Consider the following 14930-nt stretch of genomic DNA (forward strand, 5'->3'; position numbering starts at 1 on the left):
GGAAAGTGACACATTCCAGCAGCGGAGGCCTTTTCAAAATAAAGTCCCTCAACGAATCTGGAGATTCATTTTTCTAAATAACATTCTTGCAGATTATTATTTTTATTATTGGGGGGAACCATTTTACCTGGTTTTAACATTGGCGAGGGGGCATGTCTACCCTTTCCCCCCCGGCTCCTACGCCCTTGTTTCTGGTCAGACCTTGAAGTTACCACTTACCAGCTGGTATATGGGCGTAAAACAAATGGGCCTACATTTCCCTACTTACAGGAACTTATTCAAATACCATATATAGCATCTAGCCTAACCGGTATGGAGACGTGAGGAGAATCATTGTCGTACTGTAATTCATGGTAATCTATCGCATAATTTCATGAGTGTGTGTGGATTGTGCTGGGCTAGGTCTCTATCTGCTGACACGCCTCAGTGTGGTGCTGGTGGATGAAACGTACACATACCGGACTGTCACGGCGCTGTGGGGGTGGAGGATGGGGGGGGTGGAGAGGGAGGACATTCAGACCCTCTGAAAGAGCTGTTTGTACCCAAGGCATCCCTGGAGAAACTCCTTCACCCACCCAATAGTACTGGCCATCAGAGTCAGTCCACCCCATGTATGTCCAGAGTCTCCTGTGTGTGGGCAGTAAACACGCTGCCCATCTTTGAGGGGGGAAGAAAAGAAAGCTTGTTATGGCCACACAACCACAGCTCATTGTGATCTGGTTGAGAGCTCCTGCTTCAATACTGAGAAGCACAAGTTAAGGTCCAGAATTGTGTCCAACCACAGGTAAGATTACTGCATTAAACTTGCTTGAAAATAACATGATTAATAATGTCAATGATAAACAAAATGATGAGACATGCAGTCAGGACAGTGCTTTGAGATTGACTGTCATTTTAAAGATACATTATGTTTCCAGTGATACGTACATAGGGCTTATGCTAGCAGAGGGGTTCCCAATTTTTTGGGGCCTGCGACCCTGTTTTGATATTTATTTTAATTGCCACCCTACCATGTTTTAAAAGGGGTGTAATCAATGGCCAATGTTAACTTTTTCAATTGGGGCTATGACAGTCTATTACAAATCAGTCTGACAGTACTTCAATCTAAAGGAAGTATGGTTTGAAGTGACTGAAATTCATGTATTGGGAAGTTCACAAGGTCATAGGCAATAATTCTATATGACATTCTGTGTGTAGAAAATAAAATCATCATTAACCAGGTTTCCACCCAACCTTTATATGTGAGTAAAGTACATGTCGAATAAAAAATGTCAAGTCAGGCTCAATGGAAACAACATTTATCAGTAACCTTTCCATATGTCGACCCCAAAAAATACTCTAGACAAGGTGCAATGTTTTTGTGTTAATGAAGCTAATTATGCGAGTAATGTTGGTGGAAATGCTTTTATGTGCAAATATTGATATAATAACCATGATATGAAAGTTGACTTGCAGTGGTGTAAAGTACCTAAGTACAAACACTTTAAAGTACTACTTAAGTAGTTTTTGGTGGTATCTGTACTTTACTTTACTATTTAAATTGTAACTACTTTTACTTCACTACATTCCTAAAGAAAATAATGTACTTTTTACTCCATTCATTTTCCCTGACACCCAAAAGTACTCATTACCTTTTGAATGCTTAGCAGGACAGGAACATAGTCAAATTCATGCACTTATCAAGAGAACATCCCTGGTCATCCTACTACCTCTGATCTGGTGGACTCCCTAAACACACATGCTTCCTTTGTAAATTATGTCTGAGTGTTGGAGTGTGGCCCTGGCTATCCGTAAAAAAAAGAAAAATAAAGGAAAATGGTGCCATCTGGTTTTCTTAAAATAAGGAATTTGAAATTATTTATACTTTTACTTTGACACTTAAGTATATTTGAGCAATTACATTTACTTTTATACTTTAAGTATATTTAAAACCAAATACTTTTAGACATTTACTCAAGTAGTATTTTACTGGGTGACTTTCACTTTTTATTGAGTCATTTTATATTTTAAGGTATCTTGACTTTCACTTGAGTACTTTTCCACCACTGTTAACTTGGAGTCACGCGATGACTTTGTATGGTCGTCCCATGGTCTGGAAAGCATGCAGTTTATTAGGCTAAATTATGATGAACTTCACAGGGTGATGAAACTGCAGGGTGATGAGCTTGATGCTCCTTTCCAATAAATATCGAAGGCCTTATTCTGGTGACATGATCATCAATGCTTGGCTGCTGTCTGACAAAAACAATTTTGCTCTTTTGTCCATAATAGTTTCATAATGTTGGCTATACCTGCACTGTATCTGCGAGCTGTTGGCTCACGTGCCAATACCAGTGTGTACACTCGATATATAACATTTTAATGTGAGAAATGTTATACTAATTTAACAGTATTTATTATTCGGTACATGGGAATTTAACAGCAAAAGGTATTTGTATGTGCACTACATCATCACGCACAGCCTTTTATCCACAACAGTCAATATGTTTGTTGCGGATTTAGTGCCTGACCTGTTCTAATGAATCCTGCGTGGCATGTGAACATTCCTGGGAGTCTTATCTTTCAGTGATGGGGTCATAATATTTTTTTGCTTAAACTGTTCAAAAGTTAGTCATATTTGTAGGAAGAAAACAGAAACCACTATTTTTATTACTGCCGCATCTAACGGCTACCAGAGGTTACTGATGTAACCCCGGTTCTATGAACCAAGTGGAGTTTTCGCGACTCCATTTTCAAAGACACACCTATTTTATATTTTATATGTAAAAAAACATGTAATATAACAGAATAAATAGAACAGAAAATATTTCCAAATGAAAAGAGTTGTGATGCGCATATCGCATCTGGAACAGTTGTTCTCAAAGAGGGATTATTTGAAACAGAGCTCAGTTTGGTGAATTGAAAGACAAATTCTTCAGGGTTACAAAACAAAATCTGTTTTCTTTTTGATAAACAGACGTTTTATTTAGTTTATTCTGCCTTTTCTTTCAAATTTTAAAAATGGAATAACAATTCCACATTGAACAGATGACCTGGCCTCCATAATCCCCCGACCTCAACCAAATTGAGATGGTTTGGGATGAGTCAGAGTGAAGGAAAAGCAGTCAACAAGTGCTCAGCATATGTGGGAATAGCTTCAAGACTGTTGGAATATCATTCCAGGTGAAGCTGGTTGAGAGAATGCCAAGCGTTTACAAAGCTGTCATCAAGGCAAAGGGTGGCTATTTGAAGAATCACAAATATAAAATATATTTTGATTTGTGTAACACTTTTTTGGTTACTACATGATTGCATATGTATTATTTCATAGTGTATGTCTTCACTATTATTCTACAATGTAGAATAATGGTAAAAATAAAAATAAAAAATTGGTATGTGTTCTAAAACTTTTGACCGGTAGTGTACATAGTTATAAACATACTAAAACATGCTCAAGTCAATTATATTGTATCATCCAGAAAGCCATATATTGATATGCTTTAACATTAGAATTCTAATAACATGGTCAAATAAAACCCCAACTATCAATAATATTCAACACAAATTTAGTGCCTCACGTTGAGTCTATCACTCAAATTCAAGACACTCAACTTAGCACACACCAATACAGTTAGAATATACATTTACAAACGGGATGATATATAGACAGTTTGTACTACTTATTACCGCTATTAACTTTTTATCATTACAGCTCACGTTTATCCCGGTCTTACACTGTCGTGAGTGTGACAGATCGATATCTCAATGCATTCTTAGTGTCACGTTCGTTCGTAGAAACGGACCAAAGCACAGCGTACGTTGAGTTGAGTTCCACATAATTTATTAAAGAAGTGAAACTTTAGCAAAGACAAAACAATAAACAACGAACCGTGACTACAACACTAACTCAAAACATAAACAATATCCCATAACCCACATGGACTGGGGACAGCAAGGAGTCATCACCAATATAGCAAGTAAAACACTGGAATGGTAGATTTGCAGTGGAAGAATGTGCAAAGTAGAAATAAATATAATGGGGTGCAAAGGAGCAACATAAATAAATACAGTAGGGGAAGAGGTAGTTGTTTGGGCTAAATTATAGATGCGCCGGAAGCTCTGGACTGGGAACTGTCGCCGGAAGCTCTGGACTGGGGATCGTCGCCGGAAGCTCTGGACTGTGAACCGTCGCCGGAAGCTCTGGACCGGGGATCGTCGCCAGAAGCTCTGGACTGGGAACTGTCGCCGGAAGCTCTGGACTGGGAAATGTCACCGGATGCTCTGGACTGGGGATCGTCGCCGGAAGCTCTGGTCTGGGGATCGTTGCAGGAAGCTCTGGACTGGGGACCGTTGCCGGAAGCTCTGGACTGGGAACTGACCTGAGCCCTAGGACCATGCCCCAGGACTACCTGACATGATGACTCCTTGCTGTCCCCAGTCCACCTGGCCATGCTGCTGCTCCAGTTTCAACTGTTCTACCTTACCATTATTCGACCATGCTGGTCATTTATGAACATTTGACTGGGGATCGTCGCTCCGGGCAGCCGAGCAGAAATGGAGGAAAACTCGCCTCCCTGCGGACCTGGCATCCTTTCACTCCCTCCCCTCTTCTGTCGCTGCTGCTAAAGCCACTTTCTACCACTCTAAATTCCAAGCATCTGCCTCTAACCCTAGGAAGCTCTTTGCCACCTTCTCCTCCCTCCTGAATCCCCCCCCCCCTCCTCCCTCTCTGCAGATGACTTCGTCAACCATTTTGAAAAGAAGGTCGACGACATCCGATCCTCGTTTGCTAAGTCAAACGACACTGCTGGTTCTGCTCACACTGCCCTACCCTGTGCTCTGACCTCTTTCTCCCCTCTCTCTCCAGATGAAATCTCGCGTCTTGTGACTGCCCAACAACCTGCCCGCTTGACCCTATCCCCTCCTCTCTTCTCCAGACCATTTCCGGAGACCTTCTCCCTTACCTCACCTCGCTCATCAACTCATCCCTGACCGCTGGCTACGTCCCTTCCGTCTTCAAGAGAGCGAGAGTTGCACCCCTTCTGAAAAAACCTACACTCGATCCCTCCGATGTCAACAACTACAGACCAGTATCCCTTCTTTCTTTTCTCTCCAAAACCCTTGAACGTGCCGTCCTTGGCCAGCTCTCCCGCTATCTCTCTCAGAATGACCTTCTTGATCCAAATCAGTCAGGTTTCAAGACTAGTCATTCAACTGAGACTGCTCTTCTCTGTATCACGGAGGCGCTCCACACTGCTAAAGCTAACTCTCTCTCCTCTGCTCTTTCCTCTGCTCTCATCCTTCTAGACCTATCGGCTGCCTTCGATACTGTGAACCATCAGATCCTTATCCAGAGCGACTTACAAATTGGTGCATTCACCTTATGACATCCAGTGGAACAGTAGTGCATCTAAATCTTTTAAGGGGTGGGGGGGTGGGAGGGATTACTTTATCCTATCCTAGGTATTCCTTAAAGAGGTGGGGTTTCAGGTGTCTCCGGAAGGTGGTGATTGACTCCGCTGTCCTGGCGTCGTGAGGGAGTTTGTTCCACCATTGGGGGCCAGAGCAGCGAACAGTTTTGACTAGGCTGAGCGGGAACTGTACTTCCTCAGTGGTAGGGAGGCGAGCAGGCCAGAGGTGGATGAACGCAGTGCCCTTGTTTGGGTGTAGGGCCTGATCAGAGCCTGGAGGTACTGAGGTGCCGTTCCCCTCACAGCTCCGTAGGCAAGCACCATGGTCTTGTAGCGGATGCGAGCTTCAACTGGAAGCCAGTGGAGAGAGCGGAGGAGCGGGGTGACGTGAGAGAACTTGGGAAGGTTGAACACCAGACGGGCTGCGGCGTTCTGGATGAGTTGTAGGGGTTTAATGGCACAGGCAGGGAGCCCAGCCAACAGCGAGTTGCAGTAATCCAGACGGGAGATGACAAGTGCCTGGATTAGGACCTGCGCCGCTTCCTGTGTGAGGCAGGGTCGTACTCTGCGGATGTTGTAGAGCATGAACCTACAGGAACGGGCCACCGCCTTGATGTTAGTTGAGAACGACAGGGTGTTGTCCAGGATCACGCCAAGGTTCTTAGCGCTCTGGGAGGAGGACACAGTGGAGTTGTCAACCGTGATGGCGAGATCATGGAACGGGCAGTCCTTCCCGGGAGGAAGAGCAGCTCCGTCTTGCCGAGGTTCAGCTTGAGGTGGTGATCCGTCATCCACACTGATATGTCTGCCAGACATGCAGAGATGCGATTCGCCACCTGGTCATCAGAAGGGGGAAAGGAGAAGATTAATTGTGTGTCGTCTGCATAGCAATGATAGGAGAGACCATGTGAGGTTATGACAGAGCCAAGTGACTTGGTGTATAGCGAGAATAGGAGAGGGCCTAGAACAGAGCCCTGGGGGACACCAGTGGTGAGAGCACGTGGTGAGGAGACGGATTCTCGCCACGCCACCTGGTAGGAGCGACCTGTCAGGTAGGACGCAATCCAAGCGTGGGCCGCGCCGGAGATGCCCAACACGGAGAGGGTGGAGAGGAGGATCTGATGGTTCACAGTATCGAAGGCAGCCGATAGGTCTAGAAGGATGAGAGCAGAGGAGAGAGAGTTAGCTTTAGCAGTGCGGAGCGCCTCCGTGATACAGAGAAGAGCAGTCTCAGTTGAATGACTAGTCTTGAAACCTGACTGATTTGGATCAAGAAGGTCATTCTGAGAGAGATAGCGGGAGAGCTGGCCAAGGACGGCACGTTCAAGGGTTTTGGAGAGAAAAGAAAGAAGGGATACTGGTCTGTAGTTGTTGACATCGGAGGGATCGGGTGTAGGTTTTTTCAGAAGGGGTGCAACTCTCGCTCTCTTGAAGACGGAAGGGACGTAGCCAGCGGTCAGGGATGAGTTGATGAGCGAGGTGAGGTAAGGGAGAAGGTCTCCGGAAATGGTCTGGAGAAGAGAGGAGGGGATAGGGTCAAGCGGGCAGGTTGTTGGGCGGCCGGCCGTCACAAGACGCGAGATTTCATCTGGAGAGAGAGGGGAGAAAGAGGTCAGAGCACAGGGTAGGGCAGTGTGAGCAGAACCAGCGGTGTCGTTTGACTTAGCAAACGAGGATCGGATGTCGTCGATCTTCTTTTCAAAATGGTTGACGAAGTCATCTGCAGAGAGGGAGGAGGGGGGAGGGGGAGGAGGATTCAGGAGGGAGGAGAAGGTGGCAAAGAGCTTCCTAGGGTTAGAGGCAGATGCTTGGAATTTAGAGTGGTAGAAAGTGGCTTTAGCAGCAGAGAGAGAAGAGGAAAATGTAGAGAGGAGGGAGTGAAAGGATGCCAGGTCCGCAGGGAGGCGAGTTTTCCTCCATTTCCGCTCGGCTGCCCGGAGCCCTCTAACCAAAACAGAGAATAAAAAGGCTCTCTATGGTCATGGCGTGACATAATTACTATTTTATTATGTTCATGTTATTACTATGTTATTTTTTTCCGTTATTTTTTTAAATATATTTTTTAAATGTACCTGTAGGAATATTTGTATTTTTTCTCAGGATTGTGCCCTGGAATCACATAGCTTGTAACTGTGTCATATCATCCCATGGCTCTGCTTCAACAGAGAAACACAACCCCTGTCTCTAAACAGGATACTTCTGCTTCAACAAAAAGATGCCAACAGGATGTTTGCCCTATAATTACTTCTAGGACTTTCCCTATTCAGCAATAACTCTGCTACAACAAAGTTTCTAACTCGGGGTGTCTTTGCTACAACAAATACTTAATGTGCACAACCTGTTCTTAGAACAGGATTTTCTATTATGTTTATAAGAAAATCAGTCTCACCCTGAATTTCTTTTATCTGTCCGGAATGATATATCTACTCACTGACACTTCCGGCAGGTCCAAGATGGGTCCCCCTCTGCTCCGTTTTAGTCAGAGTGTGTGGTACCCTGAGCCACATCTAACTGAGCCCCTGCGCGCAGTTTAACCTCGGTCTCTGGGGAGCAATCTACAAGCAGAGTTAGCATCCCACCACTGTCACCAATTTGTCGTGGAATGTCAAATCCAAGAGAAGAGAGACTGCAGATTCTTTCAAACACTTTATCATGGGATTTTCAGAAATGGAGAATCAACTACCCACTCAACAGCTCATAGTTGAAAAGCTCTACAAACAGTGCCGGTTCAATGCTTTTATAGAGAAAATATATACAACCCCTTTCTGTATTCGTGGCAGTCAGAAGATAGTGTATAAAAGGTCATTCGTTGTCTGTGTAAACTTAAGATGGGCTATCAACCTTGTCCTAAGGGCTCAACCGTCTAACTGCATTCACAACAATAAACACTATATTGTACTCCTTTCTGCAAGGTTCCATACATGTGACTTTCTGTAAAACCACTGCATTTCACATGCTGCGGTTGCACCCAAACACCTCTTAGCTGTCTTATGACTAAGTGACACCAAGACAAGTTTGTATCAGGTTCGAAAAAACACTAGCATATAACAAGAGACTACTCTTTAAGTGGTAAAACACGGGATAGCATGACTAATTATGTAATTTTCCACGACAGCACCCACTTTTATAAAATAAGAGATTGCTTCTAATATGCAAACGAAAGATGCCCAACGATTGGCTAATACAGCTTTATTTAAATGTTGTGGTAACATTTTGATATCGAGTATCATGATGGTATTGAGTATCATGATATTAAACCTGGTATCGAAGTCAGAATTTTGGTATCGTGACTACACTACAAAGACGATCATCAACATCACCCAACAGTTATACCTACAGTCATCCTGCAGAGTAATACACAATGGACAATTCACTGATTTTTAAATTTTTTATTTCACCTTTATTTAACCTCTTCCTCCTACCCTCTACTTTTTTGAACATTCTGTTAAAAATCGCGCAACATTTCAGCGCCCTGCTACTCATGCCAGGAATATAGTATATGCATATGATTAGTATGTGTGGATAGAAAACACTCAGACGTTTATAAAACTGGTTAAATCACGGATGTGGCTTTACCAGAACGGGAGTTTCATCGAAAAGCGCAGGAAAACCTGATCACTGAAAATGGAAAAATATATGCGCGACCTGCGCGACTTGAACCCATTGATAAAGGTGAACCACATTTAATGGGGCTGAGGTTGCAGTACCTACAGCTTCCACACGGTGTCTAGAGTCTTGTCATTTGCCTACTCTTTGTTTCTTGGTCAAACAGATGCAAGGCAGCACAGTTCTTCAGGTCTCGGACCGGATATTTTGGTTGAGATTCTACCCGGACATTTTTCCAGACGGATAGCTATAGAATATACTTCGTCTTATGATTAATTTGATCGCTTATTAACGTTTACTAATACCTAAAGTTGCATTACAAAAGTATTTCGAAGTGTTTTGTGAAAGTTTATCGTCGACTTTTTGAATTTTAAAAAATGACGTTACGTTATGAAACGCTGTTTTTTTTCGTTTATCACACAGTCTACATAGAACGATATCTAGGCTATATATGGACCGATTTAATCGAAAAAAAGACCCAATAGTGATTATGGGACATCTAGGAGTGCCAACAAAGAAGATGGTCAAAGGTAATGAATGTTTTCTATTTTATTGTGCGGTTTGTGTAGCGCCGAATATGCTAATTATTTTGTTTACGTCCCCTGCGGGTCTTTTGTGGTGTTACATGCTATCAGATAATAGCTTCTCATGCTTTCGCCGAAAAGCATTTTAAAAATCTGACTTGTTGCCTGGATTCACAACGAGTGTAGCTTTAATTCAATACCCTGCATGTGTATTTTAATGAACGTTTGAGTTTTAACTAATACTATTAGCATTTAGCGTAGTGCATTTGCATTTTCAGAGCTCTAAATGGGACGCAAGCGTCTCAGTAGGAGCAAGAGGTTAACCAGGTAAGCTATTTGAGAACAAGTTCTCATTTATAACTGCAACCTGGCCAAGATAAAGCAAAGCAGTGCGACAGAAACAACAACACAGAGTTACACATGGAATAAACTGATAGCTTCCCCGTAAACACAGAAGATTGACATGGCTGCCTGTGGTTCCCCCTTCTCTTTCCAATGGCAGTCAACTGGATAATGAAGGACACCACCACAGGAGAAAACCTTGGACCCTCTGGTCCCAACTAGCAGACCTACACTTTGTTGACAACACAGTACACATAAAACATTTGCAGAACAAGATGTACTGGAGGAAGTGTCACATTCACTTATCTGGGAAGTGTCATCAGGAAAGATGGAGGAAGTGACAAAGATCTACAAACAAGAATATGAAAGGCAAGAACTGCATTTCTAATGCTTAAGCTAATATGGATCTCAAAACAAATGAACACTAAACAATCTATGCATCTTCAATACCAACAGGAAAATCAGTTTTACTATATGGAAAACCACAAGTCACAAGCAACAAACTACAAACATTCATAAACAAATGCCTAAGACACATCCTGAGAATACAGTGGCCATACGGAATGAAGATCTCTCGGAAATTACACAGCAAGAACAAATTGTCACAAATAAAATACAGGAAATGGGGCTGTGTCGGGAACACCTTGAGGAAACCACGACCAGACAAGCTCTAACCTTGAACCCACAGGGGAAAAGGAAACCAGGAACACCCAGAAACAGCCTAAGAAGGTCTGTGGAGACAGAACCTAAAGATGCAGGATTATCCTTGAAAGAAGCAGACAAAACCACCCAACGCCGAGCCCACTTGAGGAAGTTTGTGAAAGGGTGTAAGTCAAGGAAGTATGCCCCATATGGGCATTGTCGTGTCTGTGACTATCATTAAAGCTGACAACTGTATATAATCAAATCAATTCTCTATGTGTAATTTAATTATGCGATTAAACTAATCATGTAACTTTAATTAATTAGGAAGACGGGGCACCACAGAAAATATGTTTATAAGAGTGTCAATTTCCCGAATATAACTCCACAGATATTTTCAAAACAGTGCTTATTAATGTATTATAATTACCTCATCAGTTCTCATGACTGAATGTCACAAACCCTTGGATATCAGCACGAACCCTAGCATAAATTATGAATCAGTGATATACAAATCGGCTTAATTATTTATTTACTAACTAACTAACCAAATCACAGAAACACGTGAAAACACACACAATTAGTTCATACGAACTAATGACGTATGACGTGATACAAAGAAAAAGTCCCTAGCGGACGAAACCAATATGATTGCTTGGTAGACAACGGAAAGGGGGTGTGGACTGCTCAACAGCGGGAAACTCATAGCTGATAACTACACTCAGAAAATGCTAATAGTTTACATTAACGACCGCTCATTCGAAAATAAATTGCAATTGACATATTTACGAGTATATGGCTTGTTGTCTCTCTGTGGTCGCCGGTCCGTCTGCTGGAGAGAGTCGACAGAAAGTCTCTGGTCATAAGGGCACAGGGCGAGACCCAGATGCAGACACGGGAGGCAGATGGTTCGAGTCTCTGATATTTATTCTAATCCAAGGGGCAGGCAAGAGAATGGTCGTGGACAGGCAAAAATGGCAGTACTGAGTGGCAGGCAGGCTCGAGGTCAGGGCAGGCAGTATGGTCAGGCAGGCTCGAGGTCAGGGCAGGCAGTATGGTCAGGCAGGCGAGGCAGGCAGGCAGGGTCAAAACCGGGAGGACTAGCAAAAACAGAGAAATGGGAAAAGCCTAATAAACTGCATGCTTTCCTGAGTTGTAAGTGGGACGATCGTATAACATATCGCGTGACCAACAAAAAGAAAGGAGGACCAAGGCACTCTTCATATAATTAATTAAAATGCCTTTATTAGTATGGCATGTTCAATAGAAACATCGTTTTCTCCCTGAGGAAGGCCCTGCAGCCGAAACGCATTGTTTAAAAAAAACTTTGTTTCTATTGAACATGCCATACTAAAGGCATTTTAATTAATTAAATTAAGAGTGGCTTGGTCCTCCTATCTTTTTGATGACCAATTTACCCCTTTTACCAAAGAGCACCTTCTGTCTACCAAAATGTACTATTGTGTACCTTAATGGCGCTTCCATTCCTCCTCTTTCGACTAGATTGCGTGACCAAGTTTACTTCGATATGATGGTTATTATATCAATATTTGTGCATAAAAGCACTTCCACCGCCATTTCACGTATAATACATTTTACAGACACAAAAAGATCCCACCTTGTCTCGCATGTTTTGTTTTGTCGACATCTGGAAAGCTTACTGACAAATCAGCTTCCAAATCAGTTTCCATCAGGCCTGTTGTGACATTTTTTTATCCAACATATTTTACTTGCAATAAAAAGGTTGGATGGAAACCTTGTTATTGTAAAACAACTATTCGTTTAAAAAAGTGAATAAATCAAAGGCAGCCCTGTTGCTTGGTTTGAAATTCAATCATGCTCAAATTCATAGATGGAGCTATAAATGCAATAACACTTGATTTTGGTGGAATCCAAACAAAGAGTGTTGAGGCATGATACATCCATTAAAGGGAAAGTTCACCCAAAATACTAAATGACATATTGGTTTCCTTACCCTGTAAGCAGTCCATGGACAAGATATGACAGCAATCCATGCTTTGGTTTAGTTTCCTGGCACCGTTTCCAAACATTTTAGCATTTGTGGCACAAATCCCAATCAAGTCATAGTACAATATTAGCAGGGTAAGGAAGCCTGTGTCATTTTGTAATTTGGGTGAACCATCCCTTTACAGGGCGAGTTGAAGTTTCTTATTGCAGGATTAAGAGGCCAGGTAGTACTGATAACACAACAAAAATGTTTCATTGCTTGGTAGAAGCTGTTTGTAGATTGCTGCTAACTGTTCCATATGTCACTCTCTCTTCAACAGCTTTTCCCTGAGCATGGTGACATCGAGTGGAACGTTACAGACCCAGTAGATGACTTCTGGAGCTGGGCTCAGTCCTCACGGAAAAAGCTTCAACATGCTGGCCATCATTGAGTCCTGGGAAGAGGAGGGGAGCTACTACGAGGACAGCACCGGTCAGTTTCTGTTCATCTTGCTGTTAAAGGTGGGCCTGGACTGTCTGGTCCTGTCGATGTGCTTGCGCTGGCTACACACCTCCTTCATGGGCGTCTGTGGCCTCTCCGTCTTCCTGGTCGATGTGTTGTTGTTGTGCGCTGTGGCGGCTGTGTGGTTCCTCGGATCCGCCCGCTCCCCGGTGTCCATCTGCTTCCTCTTGGCTCATGCCTCAGCCGTGTTCAACGCGCTGCCTCTGCCCATGCTGGGCCTGGGGCTGCTGGACTACGCCTCCGAGCCACGCTACACCACGTGCCACGACGCTCCCTGTAGGGACCTATGGAACTATGCCCTGACGCTGCTGGTGTGGGTGCTTGCCGGTGTGCACTCCTGCTGCTCAGCAGTCACCATCCTCCTAGAGGTTGAGTACGAGGGAGGGAGGAACGCTTTAGGGTGCACTGTGCAGGAGTCTGTGTTTGTGGTACATTTCTCAGTGGGGATCTCCGTGGCCATCTGCTGTGTAATGCTGCTCCACTACAAACAGATGCCTTTGTGGCTGAAGGAGGCCAACAGGCTGTCAGAGCAGAGGGATAAAGTTAACCCAATGTTGCAGAGCCACTTGAGATTCAGGTATGCCAAGTTACAGCAGCTAGGGGGTGACGAGGACGAGCAGAAAGCACTGTCAGTGGAGACTGAATGGCAGAGGCCCCCCCTTTACCTCAGCCTGACTTTGGACTTTGGCACAACGTGGGCATCTTACCTGGTCATGTGCATCGCCTGTGAGCTTTTGGGCCTTGCAGTCCCTGCCTACATCAGCATCAACCTCCTATGGTTGGAGTGTGCCAACAGCGTATTGGTGGGGCTGGTGTTTTGGCTCAAGAGCGACTGACTGAGGCCTTACACCGCCAGTGGCATGTTTACTGGCACTTAAAGTAAAGATTCAACCTTTTTTTAAATTTTTTAAATATTTTATTTTACAATTTTCCATACAGACAAAAATAATAAAAACACAAATAAAATGATATGTAGGCTACGCCGGGCGGCAGGGTAGCCTAGTGGTTAGAGCGTTGGACTAGTAACCGAAAGGTTGCAAGATCCCCAAGCTGACAAGGTACAAATCTGTTGTTCTGCCCCTGAACAAGGCAGTTAACCCACTGTTTCTAGGCCATCAATGAAAATAAGAATTTGTTCTTAACTGACTTGCCTAGTAAAATAAAAATAAATAAAATCTCTAAACAAAGTTTTATCGATTCCCTGGGTTAATTTATGTTCTCATGTGTAGCTGAGATATTGCTGTTCAAGCAGGCAGAAATAATGCCTGTATGACGTAGCATTGAGATAAAGCCACTCTCAACACTGGAAGTTAATAGGACTTTTAGATTATGAAAACGCCTATCATACACGTCAGTTTTCAGGGTCTAAAGTGGGCACGTGATCGCGTTGCACTCCATTGCATTGGCTTGGTAGGTGACTCGTTTGGAGGTAAGACATGTACAAAAATATTACTACATCTTGTTAGGTTCTAATTATCAGAGTAAGAACTCAACGGACGCTATGAAAGCTTAAACCATGTTTATTTATCCCAGAGGGTTGAACAGCTGAACTGACCAAAATACATTTCCAATAGTGGTGTATGTACCCCAATCTTCTCCTTCTCTTCAAACACTAAATCTCTGTGGCTAGGCAGGAAATGAAGTGGCAATAAACTGTGCCTTCTCCCTTAACATGACCTCAACCCCCTTCATCACTAATCCACGGCTCTCTCCCCTTATCAGTGCTGCCACGTGATCATTTACCCTGCACTCAGCACATTCCAAGCTTAATTGCACCCACCATATACCTTCCTCCTACAGATAACCATTAACTTTTGGTGTAGACCCTCTAACCCTAAGCACTCAATATTTCAAAAGGATACCTGATAATTAACCCTATCCCAAGTTTAGGAGTTAGAACCCAGAATCCATCAGTCCCCCGTTTTGAACATTTAACTCCATACTGTTCAACATGAC

At 43.4% G+C, this 14930-nt stretch overlaps 1 protein-coding gene across 1 annotated transcript; it reads left to right on the forward strand.

The window, feature by feature from the left end:
- The first annotated feature begins 683 nt into the window (after positions 1 to 683).
- On the forward strand, positions 684 to 14129 carry LOC115101717 (probable G-protein coupled receptor 160). Its single transcript, XM_029621185.2, has 2 exons — positions 684 to 784; positions 12793 to 14129. The coding sequence occupies exon 2, from the start codon at positions 12842 to 12844 to the stop codon at positions 13808 to 13810; it is 969 nt and encodes a 322-aa protein (XP_029477045.1). The 5' UTR covers positions 684 to 784; positions 12793 to 12841; the 3' UTR covers positions 13811 to 14129.
- The last annotated feature ends 801 nt before the right edge of the window (positions 14130 to 14930 follow it).

This window comes from Oncorhynchus nerka, linkage group LG20, assembly GCF_034236695.1.
Source record: "Oncorhynchus nerka isolate Pitt River linkage group LG20, Oner_Uvic_2.0, whole genome shotgun sequence".
NCBI classification, from domain to species: domain Eukaryota; kingdom Metazoa; phylum Chordata; class Actinopteri; order Salmoniformes; family Salmonidae; genus Oncorhynchus; species Oncorhynchus nerka.

Coding starts and splice junctions, on each gene's coding strand:
- LOC115101717 (XM_029621185.2), top strand. CDS start 12,842: ATGACTTCTGGAGCTGGGCTCAGTCCTCACGGAAAAAGCTTCAACATG.